The sequence below is a fragment of the Coregonus lavaretus genome, assembly GCF_964263955.1.
Source record: "Coregonus lavaretus genome assembly, chromosome: 25".
Lineage (NCBI taxonomy): Eukaryota > Metazoa > Chordata > Actinopteri > Salmoniformes > Salmonidae > Coregonus > Coregonus lavaretus.
Window position 1 is genome coordinate 17,795,443 of NC_140012.1, and position 15,292 is coordinate 17,810,734.

The following is a 15,292-nucleotide window of genomic DNA, read 5'->3' on the forward strand; positions in this document are numbered from 1 at the left end:
TATAGATAATAACTTAGGGTGCCTCTCTGCATCTCTGGTGTAGCATATAGCATGCACTTACTCTGAATGGATCACTCTGGTTTAAGGTGCTCAGTAAAAAGTGTAACAGAGTTTGTTCCTGTACCGTGCTAACCGCTGCCTACAAAAATAATGGCTTTGGTTTGTTGGGGCAACACTACTTCAGGTCTCAAGGAGGGTGACATCACATCCATTCTGCTAGCTATGGACGTGCTAACATCCGCCTCATTAGACACTTCAGCCCAGAGACTGGGACTGAGTGGCCCTGTATCATACTTAACCCTGTCATAAGCATGACATAAGGGATAATATGCTTGATGTAGCTGTAACCTGCTGGGTTTGAAGCCAGGGCGTCTGCACACCGCACGATTGCACTAGTCCAATGAGCTAAACCCTAGGCACCAGGTCTAGGAGCCAACACAAGTCTTCAGGTCTCAGGCAAGGTTACTCATCACATGAACATGGTTCACTGCTTGATACCCTAGACCTCTCATGTCATCATACCTTAATGTTCTTCCTTCCCTACTCTTATGTAAACTATCTCTCTCTGTAGGCGGAATATGGAGGAATGGAGCAGGGAGGAGAAGGAGAGGTAAGTGACATCAAACCACACATTTTATGTTACTTTCTTTATGCATAAGATGGTGATATCATGACATGATTGTTGCTACTCTCTCTTTCTCACTCTCACTCTCAGGGCTCTCAGGGCGGCTACTAGTCATTCCAGGGATCTCTTCTCCCCAACCTTCCGTTGGTCGCTCGCTCCCCTCGCCCTGCTGTTCCAGACTTCCAGATGTTCTACTTATTTTTTTGTGACTTTATGGAACCAAAACTGATACAGACTCTTCCAGATACCCCCTTTGCCCCCCCTGATACCCCATGAGACCCTTTGTTTCCCCAACAGCCCCCTTCTGCCCCCCTCTCCTGTATAGCTCCCCGCCTTTGTGTCGTTGTTGTCATGTTGTTACCCCTAGTGTTATGTTCTGCCTATCGCCACCCAATACCCTATCAAGAGACCTGCACACACACATGCACAGCAAAAATACACACATGCGCACACAAACACAAATGCACACATGCACGCACACACACACACACACACACACAAACACACACCCACACAGGGTAGATAAGAGCTGTGATTATTATTTAGGATTACAGAACCACAGAGAGATTGATTGTAGTTTGGATGTGTTGGTCTGTGTTAGACGTGTCAGGTAGTAGGCCAGTTCAGGGGTGTTCTGTCCATGAGATGCTGCTGTAGGGACATGTGCAATGAATTAGAGCGTGTGTTTGGTCATACATGTAACAGGGTCATATTGTTACAAAATGATTAACTAGCCTGCTTACATTGTTGCACTTGCTAAGTCGAGGGGTCTTAGGCCTAGTTAACTGGTCTGTAACCTGATTTGATGTGTGCATTAACATGAGAAGGAAACGTATGTGACCAGGTGTTGAATGTACATGCGCCCAGGAGACAGCCACCTTCCCTTAAGTCCAGGGCCAGCTCCGTCTTGACCTCTTGATCAGCCAGTCCAAGCAGATTATTATTTGTTCAGATGGTGAAACATAAATATGTACAAAAACAAAACAAGAAAAGGGCATGCCCAAATAAAGAAGTTAACTAACACGAAGAAACAAACAACTAAAGAGGTTAACTAACACAAAGAAACAAACAACTAAAGAGGTTAACTAACACAAACAAAGAAACAAAAGGCCGGCAGAGAGGCTTCTGGCTCCTCTCTTTCTCCCAGACTGGCAATCCGTCCAATTGGCTGCACCTGATGTTCTTTTCAAAGGCTTAGCTCAGCACTTAGACCTGCCCACTGCCACCTGGGGGTGGAGTGTGGAAGTGTATCCTGGATAGTGTGTTGCCTAACTACATTACCCCACATTTCATAACAATATGTCTTGAGACACGCCAGAAAGCAATACACATGTTCTGTTAGTGTGTGTGAGAGGAAGAATGCTCCTGCCACCACTGGGAATTACATAACAACAGAAGATATCAATATACGCAATACACTACAGTGGTTTTGGTCTAGCCTGGGTTTAGTCTGGGTCTAGATCTGGCCTGGGTCTACTGGCAGGGTTGGAAGGGAGAAAAGCAGAAAGCGATTCAGAATGATGCTACTTGTGAAAATATGTTGTTGTCATAGTAATACCAAGCAATAGTCAGGCAGACAGGCAGAGTAGAAGAGCATCACACATAGGGAATGCTGGGAAATGTATATTAAAATCGATGTTTGATTCCCCCAAAAATAGTCAATTTTCTACTGTCATTGGTCAACTACTCCTATTGTCAACCATCTCAGCCAATCAGAGGCTTCCTCTGCCCTGTCACTCAGTGTGTCCCACCCTTCCCTGTGTCAGCAAGTAACATTAGAGACTAAAACCGGTCTGCCCTGTGCAGGTACAAAGAGTGTGTCTGTGTGTGTGTGTGTCTGTTACATATACAGCAGGTCAGTCCAGCATCAGTGTCTGTATTATAGAGCAGGTATGTGTGTATTATTACTTTGAGGTCAATGGAAACTGATTACTGCATGTTGCCTTATCCAGCACTCTTATATTCACACATCACACACACACACACACCACACACACACGTACCCGCATAAACCCACAATCCATACACACAGTACATTCATAAAGCACACAAAAATAATACAAACACTCACACCATGTTTAAGTTGGCATCAAAGCAGACTACACAGACTGATTTTATAAACAGTACCAGTGAATTAAAGACAGTTTTGTTGAAATCCAAACTTTGGTGCCCAGTCTTCATTTTTTTACTTATTATGCAGTTTATAACAGTATGCATGGCCTGTGTTACCATGGATATACTGTAGTACCATCCTGGATAATAAACAAACAAACATTTGACCAACTGGGGACATTTTGTTAGGTCAAATGCTATTTCTAGGGGGTTTAGGGTTAAGGTTGGAATTAGTGTTAGGGTTAGAATTACGTTAAGGGTTAGGGTTAGGAGCTAGGGTTAGTTTTAGGGTTAGGGTTAGGAGCTAGGGTTAGGTTTAGGGTTAGGGTTAAGGTTTTTGGGTTAAAGTTAGGGTAAGAGTACGGGTTAGGGTTAGGGGTTAGGGAAAATAGGATTTTGAATGGAACTGAACTGTGTGTCCCCACAAGATTAGATGTACAAGACTGTGTGTGTGTGTGTGTGTGGGGGTGTTTCTTTAACTATCCTTGTGGGTACCAGAAGTCCTCACAAGGACATTTTGCAGGTCCCCACGAGAATAAATGCAATTTTAGGCTTAGGGATTAGTTAGGTTTATGTTTAGGGTTACAACTAGGATTAGGGTTAGAATTAAGGTTAGGGGTTACGGTTAGGTTTAGGAGTTAGGTATACTTTTAGGGTTAGGCTTAGGGTTAAGGATAGGGTTAAAAAATCCAGAAAATCACATTGTAGGATTTTTAATGAATTTATTTGCAAATTATGGTGGAAAATAAGTATTTGGTCACCTACAAACAAGCTAGATTTCTGGCTCTCACAGACCTGTAACTTCTTCTTTAAGAGGCTCCTCTGTCCTCCACTCGTTACCTGTATTAATGGCACCTGTTTGAACTTGTTATCAGTATAAAAGACACCTGTCCACAACCTCAAACAGTCACACTCCAAACTCCACTATGGCCAAGACCAAAGAGCTGTCAAAGGACACCAGAAACAAAATTGTAGACCTGCACCAGGCTGGGAAGACTGAATCTGCAATAGGTAAGCAGCTTGGTTTGAAGAAATCAACTGTGGGAGCAATTATTAGGAAATGGAAGACATACAAGACCACTGATAATCTCCCTCGATCTGGGGCTCCACGCAAGATCTCACCCCGTGGGGTCAAAATGATCACAAGAACGGTGAGCAAAAATCCCAGAACCACACGGGGGGACCTAGTGAATGACCTGCAGAGAGCTGGGACCAAAGTAACAAAGCCTACCATCAGTAACACACTACGCCGCCAGGGACTCAAATCCTGCAGTGCCAGACGTGTCCCCCTGCTTAAGCCAGTACATGTCCAGGCCCGTCTGAAGTTTGCTAGAGTGCATTTGGATGATCCAGAAGAGGATTGGGAGAATGTCATATGGTCAGATGAAACCAAAATAGAACTTTTTGGTAAAAACTCAACTCGTCGTGTTTGGAGGACAAAGAATGCTGAGTTGCATCCAAAGAACACCATACCTACTGTGAAGCATGGGGGTGGAAAAATCATGCTTTGGGGCTGTTTTTCTGCAAAGGGACCAGGACGACTGATCCGTGTAAAGGAAAGAATGAATGGGGCCATGTATCGTCAGCAAGGGCATTCAAGATGAAACGTGGCTGGGTCTTTCAGCATGACAATGATCCCAAACACACCGCCCGGGCAACGAAGGAGTGGCTTCGTAAGAAGCATTTCAAGATCCTGGAGTGGCCTAGCCAGTCTCCAGATCTCAACCCCATAGAAAATCTTTGGAGGGAGTTGAAAGTCTGTGTTGCCCAGCGACAGCCCCAAAACATCACTGCTCTAGAGGAGATCTGCATGGAGGAATGGGCCAAAATACCAGCAACAGTGTGTGAAAACCTTGTGAAGACTTACAGAAAACGTTTGACCTGTGTCATTGCCAACAAAGGGTATATAACAAAGTATTGAGAAACTTTTGTTATTGACCAAATACTTATTTTCCACCATATTTTGCAAATAAATTCATTAAAAATCCTACAATGTGATTTTCTGTGTTGACGTGTACCTATGATGAAAATTACAGGCCTCTCTCATCTTTTTAAGTGGGAGAACTTGCACAATTGGTGGCTGACTAAATACTTTTTTCCCCCACTGTAGGTATTTGTAGTTGTCCACATATTCTAAGTCAGACCCGCCAAGAGTAATGATTCTAGTCGGGCAGGCGGGTGCAAGCAGCGTTCGATTGAAGAGCATGCATTTAGTTTTACTAGCATTTGAGAGCAGTTGGAGGCCACGGAAGGAGTGTTGTATGGCATTGAAGCTCGTTTGGAGGTTTGTTAACACAGTGTCCAATGAAGGGCCAGATGTATACAAAATGGTGTCGTCTGCATAGAGGTGGATCTGAGTGTCACCAGCAGCAAGAGCGACATCATTGATATACACAGAGAATAGAGTCTGCCCGAGATTTGAACCCTGTGGCACCCCCATAGAGACTGCCAGAGGTCCAGACAACAGGCCCTCCGATTTGACACATTGAACTCTATCTGAGAAGTAGTTGGTGAACCAGGCGAGGCAGTCATTTGAGAAACCAAGGCTATTTAGTCTGCCAATAAGAATGCGGTGATTGACAGAGTCAAAAGCCTTGGCCAGGTCAATGAAGACGGCTGCACAGTACTGTCTTTTATAGATCGCGGTTATTATATCGTTTAGGACCTTGAGCGTGGCTGAGGTACACCCATGACCAGCTCGGAAACCAGATTGCATAGCGGAGAAGGTACGGTGGGATTCGAAATGGTCGGTGATCTGTTTGTTAACTTGGCTTTCAAATACTTAGGTCTGTAACAGTTTGGATCTAGAGTGTCACCCCCTTTGAAGAGGGGGATGACCGCGGCAGCTTTCCAATCTCTGGGGATGTCAGACGATACGAAAGAGAGGTTGAACAGGCTGGTAATAGGGGTTGCAACAATTTCGGCGGCTAATTATAGAAAGAAAGGGTCCAGATTGTCTAGCCCAGCTGATTTGTAGGGGTCCAGATTTTGCAGCTCTTTCAGAACATCAGCTATCTGAATTTGGGTGAAGGAGAAGCGGGGGGGGGGGGGGTTACAGTGGAGGGTGCAGAGCTGGTGGCAGGGGTAGGGGTAGCCAGGTGGAAAGCATGGCCATAGCAAAATGCTTGTTGAAATTTTCGATTATTGTAGATTATCGGTAGTGACAGTGTTTCCTAGCCTCAGTGCAGTGGGCAGCTGGGAGGAGGTGCTCTTATTCTCCATGGACTTTACAGTGTCCCAAAACTTTTTGGAGTTAGTGCTACAGGATGCACATTTTTGTTTGAAAAAGTTAGCCTTTGCTTTCCTAACTGATTGTGTATATTGGTTCCTGACTTCCCTGAAAAGTTGCATATCGCGGGGGCTGTTCGATGCTAATGCAGTACGCCACAGGATGTTTTTGTGCTGGTCAAGGGCAGTCAAGTTTGGGGTGAACCAGGGGCTATATCTGTTCTTAGTTCTGATTTTTTTGAATTTAAGATGGAGAGGAAAGCACTTTTAAAAGAACAACCAGGCATCCTCTACTGACGGAATGAGGTCAATATCCATCCAGGATACCCGGGCCAGGTCAATTAGAAAGGCCTGCTCGCTGAAGTGTTTTAGGGAGTGTTTGACAGTGATGAGGGGCAGTGATGAGGCCATTACGGACGCAGGCAATGAGGCAGTGATCGCTGAGATCCTGGTTGAAGACAGCAGAGGTGTATTTAGAGGGTAAATTAGTCAGGATGATATCTATGAGGGTGCCAATGTTAACGGATTTAGGGTTGTACCTGGTAGGTTCCTTGATGATTTGTGTGAGATTGAGGGCATCTAGTTTAGATTGTAGGACGGCCGGGGTGTTAAGCATATCCCAGTTTAGGTCACCACACAATACGAACTCTGAGGATAGATGGGGGGCAATCAATTCACATATGGTGTTCAGGGCTCAGCTGGGGACTGAGGGGGGTCTGTAGCAAGCGGCAACAGTGAGAGACTTATTTCTGGAAAGGTGGATTTTTTTGAAGTAGGAGCTCAAACTGTTTGGGCACAGACCTGGATAGTATGATAGCGCTCTGCAGGCTATCTCTACAGTAGATTGCAACTCCGCCCCCTTTGGCAGTTCTATCTAGACGGAAAATGTTGTAGTTGGGAATGGACATTTCAGAGTTTTTGGTGGCCTTCCTAAGCCAGACACTGCTAGAACATCAGGGTTGGCGGAGTATGCTAACGCAGTGAATAACTCAAACTTAGGGAGGAGGCTTCTGATGTTAACATGCAAGAAACCAAGGCTTTTGCGTTTACAGAAGTCAACAAATGAGAGCGCCTGGGGAGCAGGAGTGATACTGGGGGCTACAGGGCCTAGGTTAACCTCTACATCACCAGAGGAACAGAGGAGGAGTAGAATAAGGACACGGCTAAAGGCTTTAAGAACTGGTCTTCTAGTGCGTTGGGTACAGAGGAAAAAAAGGGGCAGATTTCCGGGCGTTGTAGAATAGATTCAGGGCATTATGTACAGACGAAGGATATGGAAGGATATGAGTACAGTGGAGGTAAACCTAAGCATTGGGTAAAGATGAAAGAGATAGCATCACTGGAGGCACCGATTGAGCTGGTCTCCGCATGTGTGGGGGGTGGGACAAAGGAGCTATCTGAGACAGGTTGAGCAGGACTGGGGGCTCTACATTGAAAAAGTACAGTTAGAACTAACCGAAACAGCAATAGGCAAGGCATATTGACATGGGAGAGAGGCATAAAGCAGTCACAGGTGCTATTCGAGAGAGCTAAGACAACAGCTGGTAATGGTGATGAAAGTTTGAGCTGAGGCTAAACAGGAAGGGGTACCGTATAAAGGAACAGCCCAGCAGGCATCAGCTGTGTAGCTGAGTGATCATAAGGTCCAGTGAACAGCAATAAGTATGTCCGGGAGCAGTTCAGTGGCTGCTACGCTACAGGCGAGATGGAGGCATGGCTGTTGATTGCGTGTGCTAGCGGGCCGGGGCTAGCAGATCTTCGTGGTCGTCGCAACGGGAAGCCTGTTGAAACCACATCAGACGATTAGGTCGGCAGACCAGTCGTGATGGATCGGCGGGGCTCCGTGCCAACACCAGGAGGTCCCTTCCGGTTGACGGAGTGATAGATAGCCGGGAGAGGGGCCTGGCTCGAGGCTAGCTCAGGACAGTGGTGATTAGCCAACAACGACAACAGCCATTTGGTTGCAGCTAGCTAGTTGCGATGATCCGGTGTTAAGGTCCAGTGATTCAGTGATTCCGGCAGAAAGTATATTTAGTTAAAGGATGGAAAGTGAGATTGAGAAATATATACGAAAAACAAAAAACAGGCTATTTACATGAGGACACTACAGAAAACACGACCGCACTGCTATGCCATCTTGGAATCATATTCATGGATGCCATGGGAAGCCAGGCTTCCCCAAATAATTGACCAAGAAAAAAAGATAAAAAGATACAAAATAATGTATCTTTCGTCTCTCTGTGTTTCATATATTTCCTTCAATTCGCAAAAGGCTGAATTTCTCACCGGAGAAAGCATCCGAGCGAATGAAACAGCGCCCCTCTGTCTCAGTATGTGTAGCCCATCTATCTGATTCTGTCTGGTCAAAAAGAGTATGACATTGTTGTCGCCTGTAGCATTGAATGCAAGGGAAGCCAGCGAGCATTTAGCCTCCCTTGATAAATACAAAATAAATAATAATAGCCAATCAGCATTAAGCTAAACTGAGTGAGCTCAGGTGTGAATGGTCCTGGCGCACCCAAAAGAAAGTGTCAAGGGAAGCCAGTTTGGATTTGTCTTCACACCAATCACATTACATCAGAAGAAAAAACATAACTGACCGAAAAAAAACTTGAATTGTTGCATCTCGTTGTGTCGTTGTCCTCCGGTGGCTAGCTAGCTAAAATCAGCCCTTTTCTAAATTAGCCATGGATGGAGACAGCGATTTGAACTTTTGTTTTTTTCTGGCCAATGATCATAACGCCGATTCTGATCCAACAATACATTCATACATTGTGCCCCTGGCCTGTGAGGATGGAAGTTCAACATGTAGCTAGATGTAGTAGGCTAATGTTAACTAACTGGCCTGGTGCATTGTATTCATACATATATATATAATATATATATATATATATATATATATATATATATATATATATATATATATATATATATATATATATATATATACACACTGGCTGCTGCCTGCCATCTTATAATATCACTGCTTCCCTGACACAGCCAGAACTCTAAAACTAGCAGAGATGCCACTCTGGAACTTTGATATGGTATATATTTATATATATTTAGCAGACGCTCTTATCCAGAATGATTTACAGGAGCAATTAGGGTGCTCTCCGGTTTTGTGATGAAACAAAGGTGTGGTTGTATTTATTCTGCCACTGTGTCTTCTCTTGTCTCGACCTTAGGCCTCAAGGCATATGAACTAACAGGTTATAGAGCAAACGACGCAATTATCATGACACATACGTTGTAATATCGCTTATTTTTCCTGGCTTGGCTTCCCCAGTGATTTTACCCATGCACCGCTACGCACCGCTACTGGTCAAGAGAGGTCAGGAAGAAAACAGAAAGCCAACGTATAACCTCTAGTGTCATTCAGCCCAGTCCTAGGGCTCTATTCAATCTGTATAGCTGAAGCGTTACAGTTTGTGTGATATAAATTGAAAGGTAATTTCAGATTGAGCAGACATTTGCAGCGTTTACCGTAAATGCGGTCTCCGCTAACGCGGGAACATTGCCTTTAAATTTAAATCACGCTGTAACGTTATACCACTATAAAGTACTTAAGTAAAAATACTTTAAAGCACTACTTAAGTCGTTTTTTGGGTATCTGTACTTTACTATTTATATTTTGACAATATTTACTTTTACTCCACTACATGCCACCAGGGGTCTTTTCACAGTCCCCAGGTAAAGAACAAATCCAGGGTAACATACAGTATTTTACAGAGACATGAGTGCATGGAACGAAAAATAAAGCAACATCTCAAGGCACAACGCCTCTCCCCCATGTGACCTCCTTGTTGTGTGTATGTAATGACATGTATGTGTATGTGATAGATGCACACACACACACTACACACCCACACTACATGTTAATGTTTTTGAATGTATGTAAATTGTAAAGTATTTAGTCTGTAATTTCTTTTTCGGTATACAGTTGAAGTCAGATGTTTACATACACCTTAGCCAAATACATTTAAACTCAGTTTTTCACAATTCCTGACATTTAATCCTAGTAAAAATTCCCTGTCTTAGGTCAGTTAGGATCACCACTTTATTTTATGAATGTGAAATGTCAGAATAATAGTAGAGAGAATTATTTATTTCAGCTTTTATTTATTTCATCACATTCTCAGTGGGTCAGAAGTTTACATACACTCAATTAGTATTTGGTAGCATTGCCTTTAAATTGTTTAACTTGGGTCAAACGGTTTGGGTAGCCATCCACAAGCTTCCCACAATAAGTTGGGTTAATTTTGGCCCATTCCTCCTGACAGAGCTGGTGTAACTGAGTTAGGTTTGTAGGCCTCCTTGCTCGCACACGATTTTTAAGTTCTGCCCACAAATGTTCTATAGGATTGAGGTCAGGGTTTTGTGATGGCCACTCCAATACCTTGACTTTGTTGTCCTTAAGCCATTTTGCCACAACTTTGGAAGTATGCTTGGGGTCATTGTCCATTTGGAAGACCCATTTGCGACCAAGCTTTAACTTCCTGACGTCTTGAGATGTTGCTTCAATATATCCCAATAACTTTCCTTCCTCATGATGCAATCTATTTTGTGAAGTGCACCAGTCCTTCCTGCAGCAAAGCACCCCCACAGCATGATGCTGCCACCCTCGTGCTGCACGGTTCGGATGGTGTTCTTCGGTTTGCAAGCCTCCCCTTTTTCCTCCAATGGTCATTATCATTTACATTTTTACATTTACGTCATTTAGCAGACGCTCTTATCCAGAGCGACTTACAGGAGCAATTAGGGTTAAGTGCCTTGCTTACGGGCACAGACAGATTTTTCACCTAGTTGGCTCGGGGATTAGAACCAGCGACCTTTCGGTTACTGGCACAACGCTCTTACCCACTGAGCTACCTGCCGCCCCAGGTCTAACAGTTCTATTTTTGTTTCATTAGACCAGACAACATTTCTCCAAAAAGTACGATCTTTGTCCCCATGTGCAGTTGCAAACCGTAGTCTTGCTTTTTTATGGTGGTTTTGGAGCAGTGGCTTCTTCCTTGCTGAGTGGCCTTTCAGGTTATGTCGATATAGGACTTGTTTCCTCCAGCATCTTCACAAGGTCCTTTGCTGTTGTTCTGGGATTGATTTGCACTTTTCGCACCAAAGTACGTTAATCTCTAGGGAGACAGAACGCGTCTCCTTCCTGAATGGTATGACGGCTGCGTGATCCCATGGTGTTTATACTTGTGTACTATTGTTTGTACAGATGAACGTGGTACCCTCAGGTGTTTGGAAATTGCTCCCAAGGATGAACCAGACTTGTGGAGGTCTACAATTGTTTTTCTGAGGTCTTGGCTGGTTTCTTTTGATTTTCCCATGATGTTAAGCAAAGAGGCAGTGAGTTTGAAGGTAGGCCTGGAAATACATCCACAGGTACACCTCCAATTGACTCAAATGATGTCAAATTAGCCTATCAGAAGCTTCTAAAGCTATGACATCATATTCTGGAATTTTCCAAGCTGTTTAAAGGCACAGTCAACTTAGCGTATGTAAACTTCTGACCCATTGGAATTGCGATACAGTGAATTATAAGTGAAATAATCTGTCTGTAAACGATTGTTGGAAAAATTACTTGTGTCATGCACAAAGTAGATGTCCTAACCGACTTGCCAAAACTATAGTTTGTTAACAAGTAATTTGTGGAGTGGTTGAAAAACAAGTTTTAATGACTCCAACCTAAGTGTATGTAAACTTCCGACTTCAACTGTATGTCGGACCCCAGTAACACTAGCTGTCACCATTGCCGTCGGCTAATGGGGATCTTAATAAATCAAATCAAATAATTCCTAAAGAAAATAATGTACTTTTTACTCCATACATTTTCCCTGACACCCAAAAGTACTTATTACATTTTGAATGCTTAGCAGGACAGGAAAAGGGTCCTCCAATTCATGCACTTATCAAGATAACATCCCTGGTCATTCCTACTGCCTCTGATCTGGAAGACTCACTAAACACAAAAGCTTTGTTTGTAAATTATATCTGAGTGTTGGAGTGTGCCCCTGGCTATCCGTAAATGATAAAAACAAGAAAATCGTGTCGTCTGGTTTGCTTAATATAAAGAATGCAAAATGATTTATACTTTTACTTTTGATACTTAAGTATATTTTATCAATTACATTTTCTTTTGATACTTACGTATATTTAAAAACAAATACTTTTAGACTTTTATTCAAGTAGTATTTTGATGGGTGACTTTCCCTTTTACTTGAATCATTTTCTATTAAGGTATCTTTACTTTTACTCAACTATGACAATTGGGTACTTTTTCCACCACTGGTAACGCTGAACTTCAGCGATACGGTTTGAATAGAGCCCTTAGTGTTTTAATGATCTTTCAGGATTACATATAACCTGTCCAATGTTCCATTCTCACACAAGTCCCTAACTGTTCCTCACACACTTTGATCCTGTGCCAGAAGACATTAAAACAGAGGAGTGTCTTGCCAGGGGTGGAATGGAGAGGACCCACACCTAGGCGCGGTAGGTGTCACTGTCACACACACACAGCCAACACCCCTAAGGAATCCACACAAACACAGAGAAACAATCTTTGAGAGAGCTGTCCTGGTACGGTGTGCGTTCTATGCTGGTTTTGGCTTGGCCCATGTATCTTTGTGTCTGTTTTTATAGCTGAGCTGTTTTGACAGTTAGTCAAATGGTCTGGTAACCTCCCAGGACATCACATCCAGTATTTCCTGTTTCCCATGCATCTTAATATCAAATAAATAAATTATAAATGAATTATTTGCATCTAATAATGCATCATGTGCATCTTCACATAATGGATAACTATGCACTGAATAGGGATTGTGTGCATATGTGCGTGCATTTGTGACCAAGTCCAAGTATCTGTATATCCTTTATCATTTTTGGATCCTCAGTTCAAACAACGTTTGAGGATACTAATAAAGTTATGAGGCCTCTCCCACCTATGGTATTTACAGTTCCGCTGCTAGGCATTTCCACTGACAACATGGTTTAATATGGACACCAATAACAAAAGCGTGAGGGTGTGTGTGTGACTTGAGGGGTGTGTGATGGAATGGTAGCCTCTGTAAGCATCTCTCCCAACCTCATATAAACCCATGCACACACACCCACCCACATCCAAAAGCTCTCACACACTCTCACACACACTCTACGGCCGAGTACAGAACACGCACAGAGATGGACCTTCTGAAAGGATCAGGGAAACAGGTGGATGTGGTCATCGACAAAGCAGGTGAGAAAAATAAATTTAAGAAAAATGTGTTTAAGTGTTTGAATGATGGGGGACATTCATGTGGAGAATTAATAGTTTAAAACCAGAAACACAGCAAAAGGGATGTTTATATGCAGTAATATACAGTTTGGCTTTGATTTAGTGTTCATTGTTGTGTTATCAGCCTTCAAAATGTTCAAACTGGACTTTGGAATTGTAAGAGCAGCTGCAATTGATGAGCCAACAACATTCTTAAACCAAATATGTAAAGAAAAACGTTTTGGCACTGTTCATGTTTCTAAATATACAGTTAGTTGGGTTTGTCTAGATTTAAAAGTGTAGAAGCTAATTTCTACCAGAAACTGAAAAATAAGCAAACATTCTGTGGCATCACGTCAAGACAGTTTTTGCTGATACACGCTCCCTAACAAGACATCCAATTTAATTCCACCAATTGTCTCATCATGTCGAGACAGAAGTTGCGAATGCATGTTTGACAGCCCCCACCACCCCCCCCCCCCCCCCCCTATCTCTCTGTCTAGCTGGTGTGGTGAAGGAGAAGGTGGGATGCATGATCGGAGGAGGAACGAAGGACCAGAAGAAAGATCAAGGTGATCTGTCTATTCTGAGTTACCATGCAAACAGTCATGTAGCCTCACCTGTATGGGTGTCAAACGAAACTAACTCAATATACTTTTAAATGACTGAAACCAAATCCAAACTGTGTAGAAAGGATAATAGACTTACATACAGTTTATTGACTGTGTCCAGCTCGCTAATAATCACCGAAATGAAAGCTAGACAGTAAGGGACCATCAAAAATTCAAAACATTGTGGATATAGAGACTATTTTTTGCTAATTTTGACGGCGAGGAAATAACTCATTTTCAGTGCGACCCTCCGTACCTCGTTGAAGACCAAATCCGTCCCCCGGGGCAAAATGAGTTTGACACCCCTGATCTAGACACATACACCAACAATGTCAGCTCTATTCATGGCATTTCTATCTGCAACATTTAGTATGTTGAAGCCTCCTGAATGCAACCCAGGTGAAAGAAATATAACGGTTGAGTCCGATGTCTTTGTATGTATTGTTGAAATGGTGTCTGATGATGTGGTTGTTTCTCCAGGTATTGGTGGCATGGTGTCTGATGCGGTGAAAGGGGTAGCAGCAGATGCAGCCAAGGACAGTGCTGCAGACAAGGCCAAGTCTATCGGAAAGAGCCTTTTCAAATAATCTCCCGACCTGGACAATACCATGTCTCTCTCCCCCCCACCCCCCGCACCATCCCTATATGGACTCTACCATCTCTCCACTCACCCCTGAAGAGTTCCCTGGATACCTCAACCACAAACCTTCCTTCCCCTCAACCAACCTCATCTCTGTACTGTAACGGAGATCTGTATAAAGGTAATAGGACACTATAACAGTAATAAAACACCTATCCTTCAGCACTAGTCTCTGTCTGCCTGTACGTCACATACTGCGTTTATACATCACAGTCAAGCCACACTTGTGTTTTTGTATTATTTTATTGGTATTCATAATTTTATTGGTATTCAACTAGAAAAGGCAATACAAATTTCCCAAAGCAATTTCCATTTGCGGGCTTGGACGGGTTATTGGAGAAGTAAAAGGAGAACGCTTGTTCCCTTGAGTATCTCCTCTCCTCTCTCTCTCAGGGTGGGGGGGGGGGGGGGGGAGTTGGGGGAGGGTCCGATTGGACAAGACCGGAGCAGCAGGCAGGGAAGGTTGGGGGGCTCGTGGGGGGACTGATATAGTAGAACCCAGTGTTCCTCAGCACAGAACCCTAACTATTACCCCTTGACTCCTGACCTCTAACCATGAGCCCTGGGCCCGTATCCACAAAGCGTCTCAGAGTAGAAAATTGGTCGTAAGTGCTGAGAATAGAGACATTTCACTCCTACTGTTATGGGTAAAAATAAAAACTATGTATGCAGCCTCTTTAGTCGTTAGAGTCACACCTAGTTGACAGATAATTAGGACACCTCATGAGCTGTCCTAACCAGTTAAGAGTTACCAGCAGGTGTCTCCAGCAGGTGTCTTGATAATAGAAAAATGCAGTGAGGCAGTGGTTCCTGCA

General features: G+C 43.4%; 1 protein-coding gene across 2 annotated transcripts in view; it reads left to right on the forward strand.

Annotated features, from left to right (window-relative positions):
- LOC311100479 (uncharacterized protein) overlaps positions 1–2,783 on the forward strand; it is a gene marked incomplete at its 5' end in the record, with an annotated part of 7,872 nt that extends 5,089 nt beyond the window's left edge. For both annotated transcript variants that reach the window (XM_084141401.1, XM_084141400.1), the window contains 2 exons: positions 572–610; positions 716–2,783. In XM_084141401.1, the coding sequence (XP_083997527.1) occupies positions 572–610; positions 716–736 (60 nt within the window). In that variant the 3' untranslated portion in view covers positions 737–2,783. The remainder of the gene's footprint in view (positions 1–571; positions 611–715) is intronic.
- Positions 2,784–15,292: the final 12,509 nt, after the last annotated feature.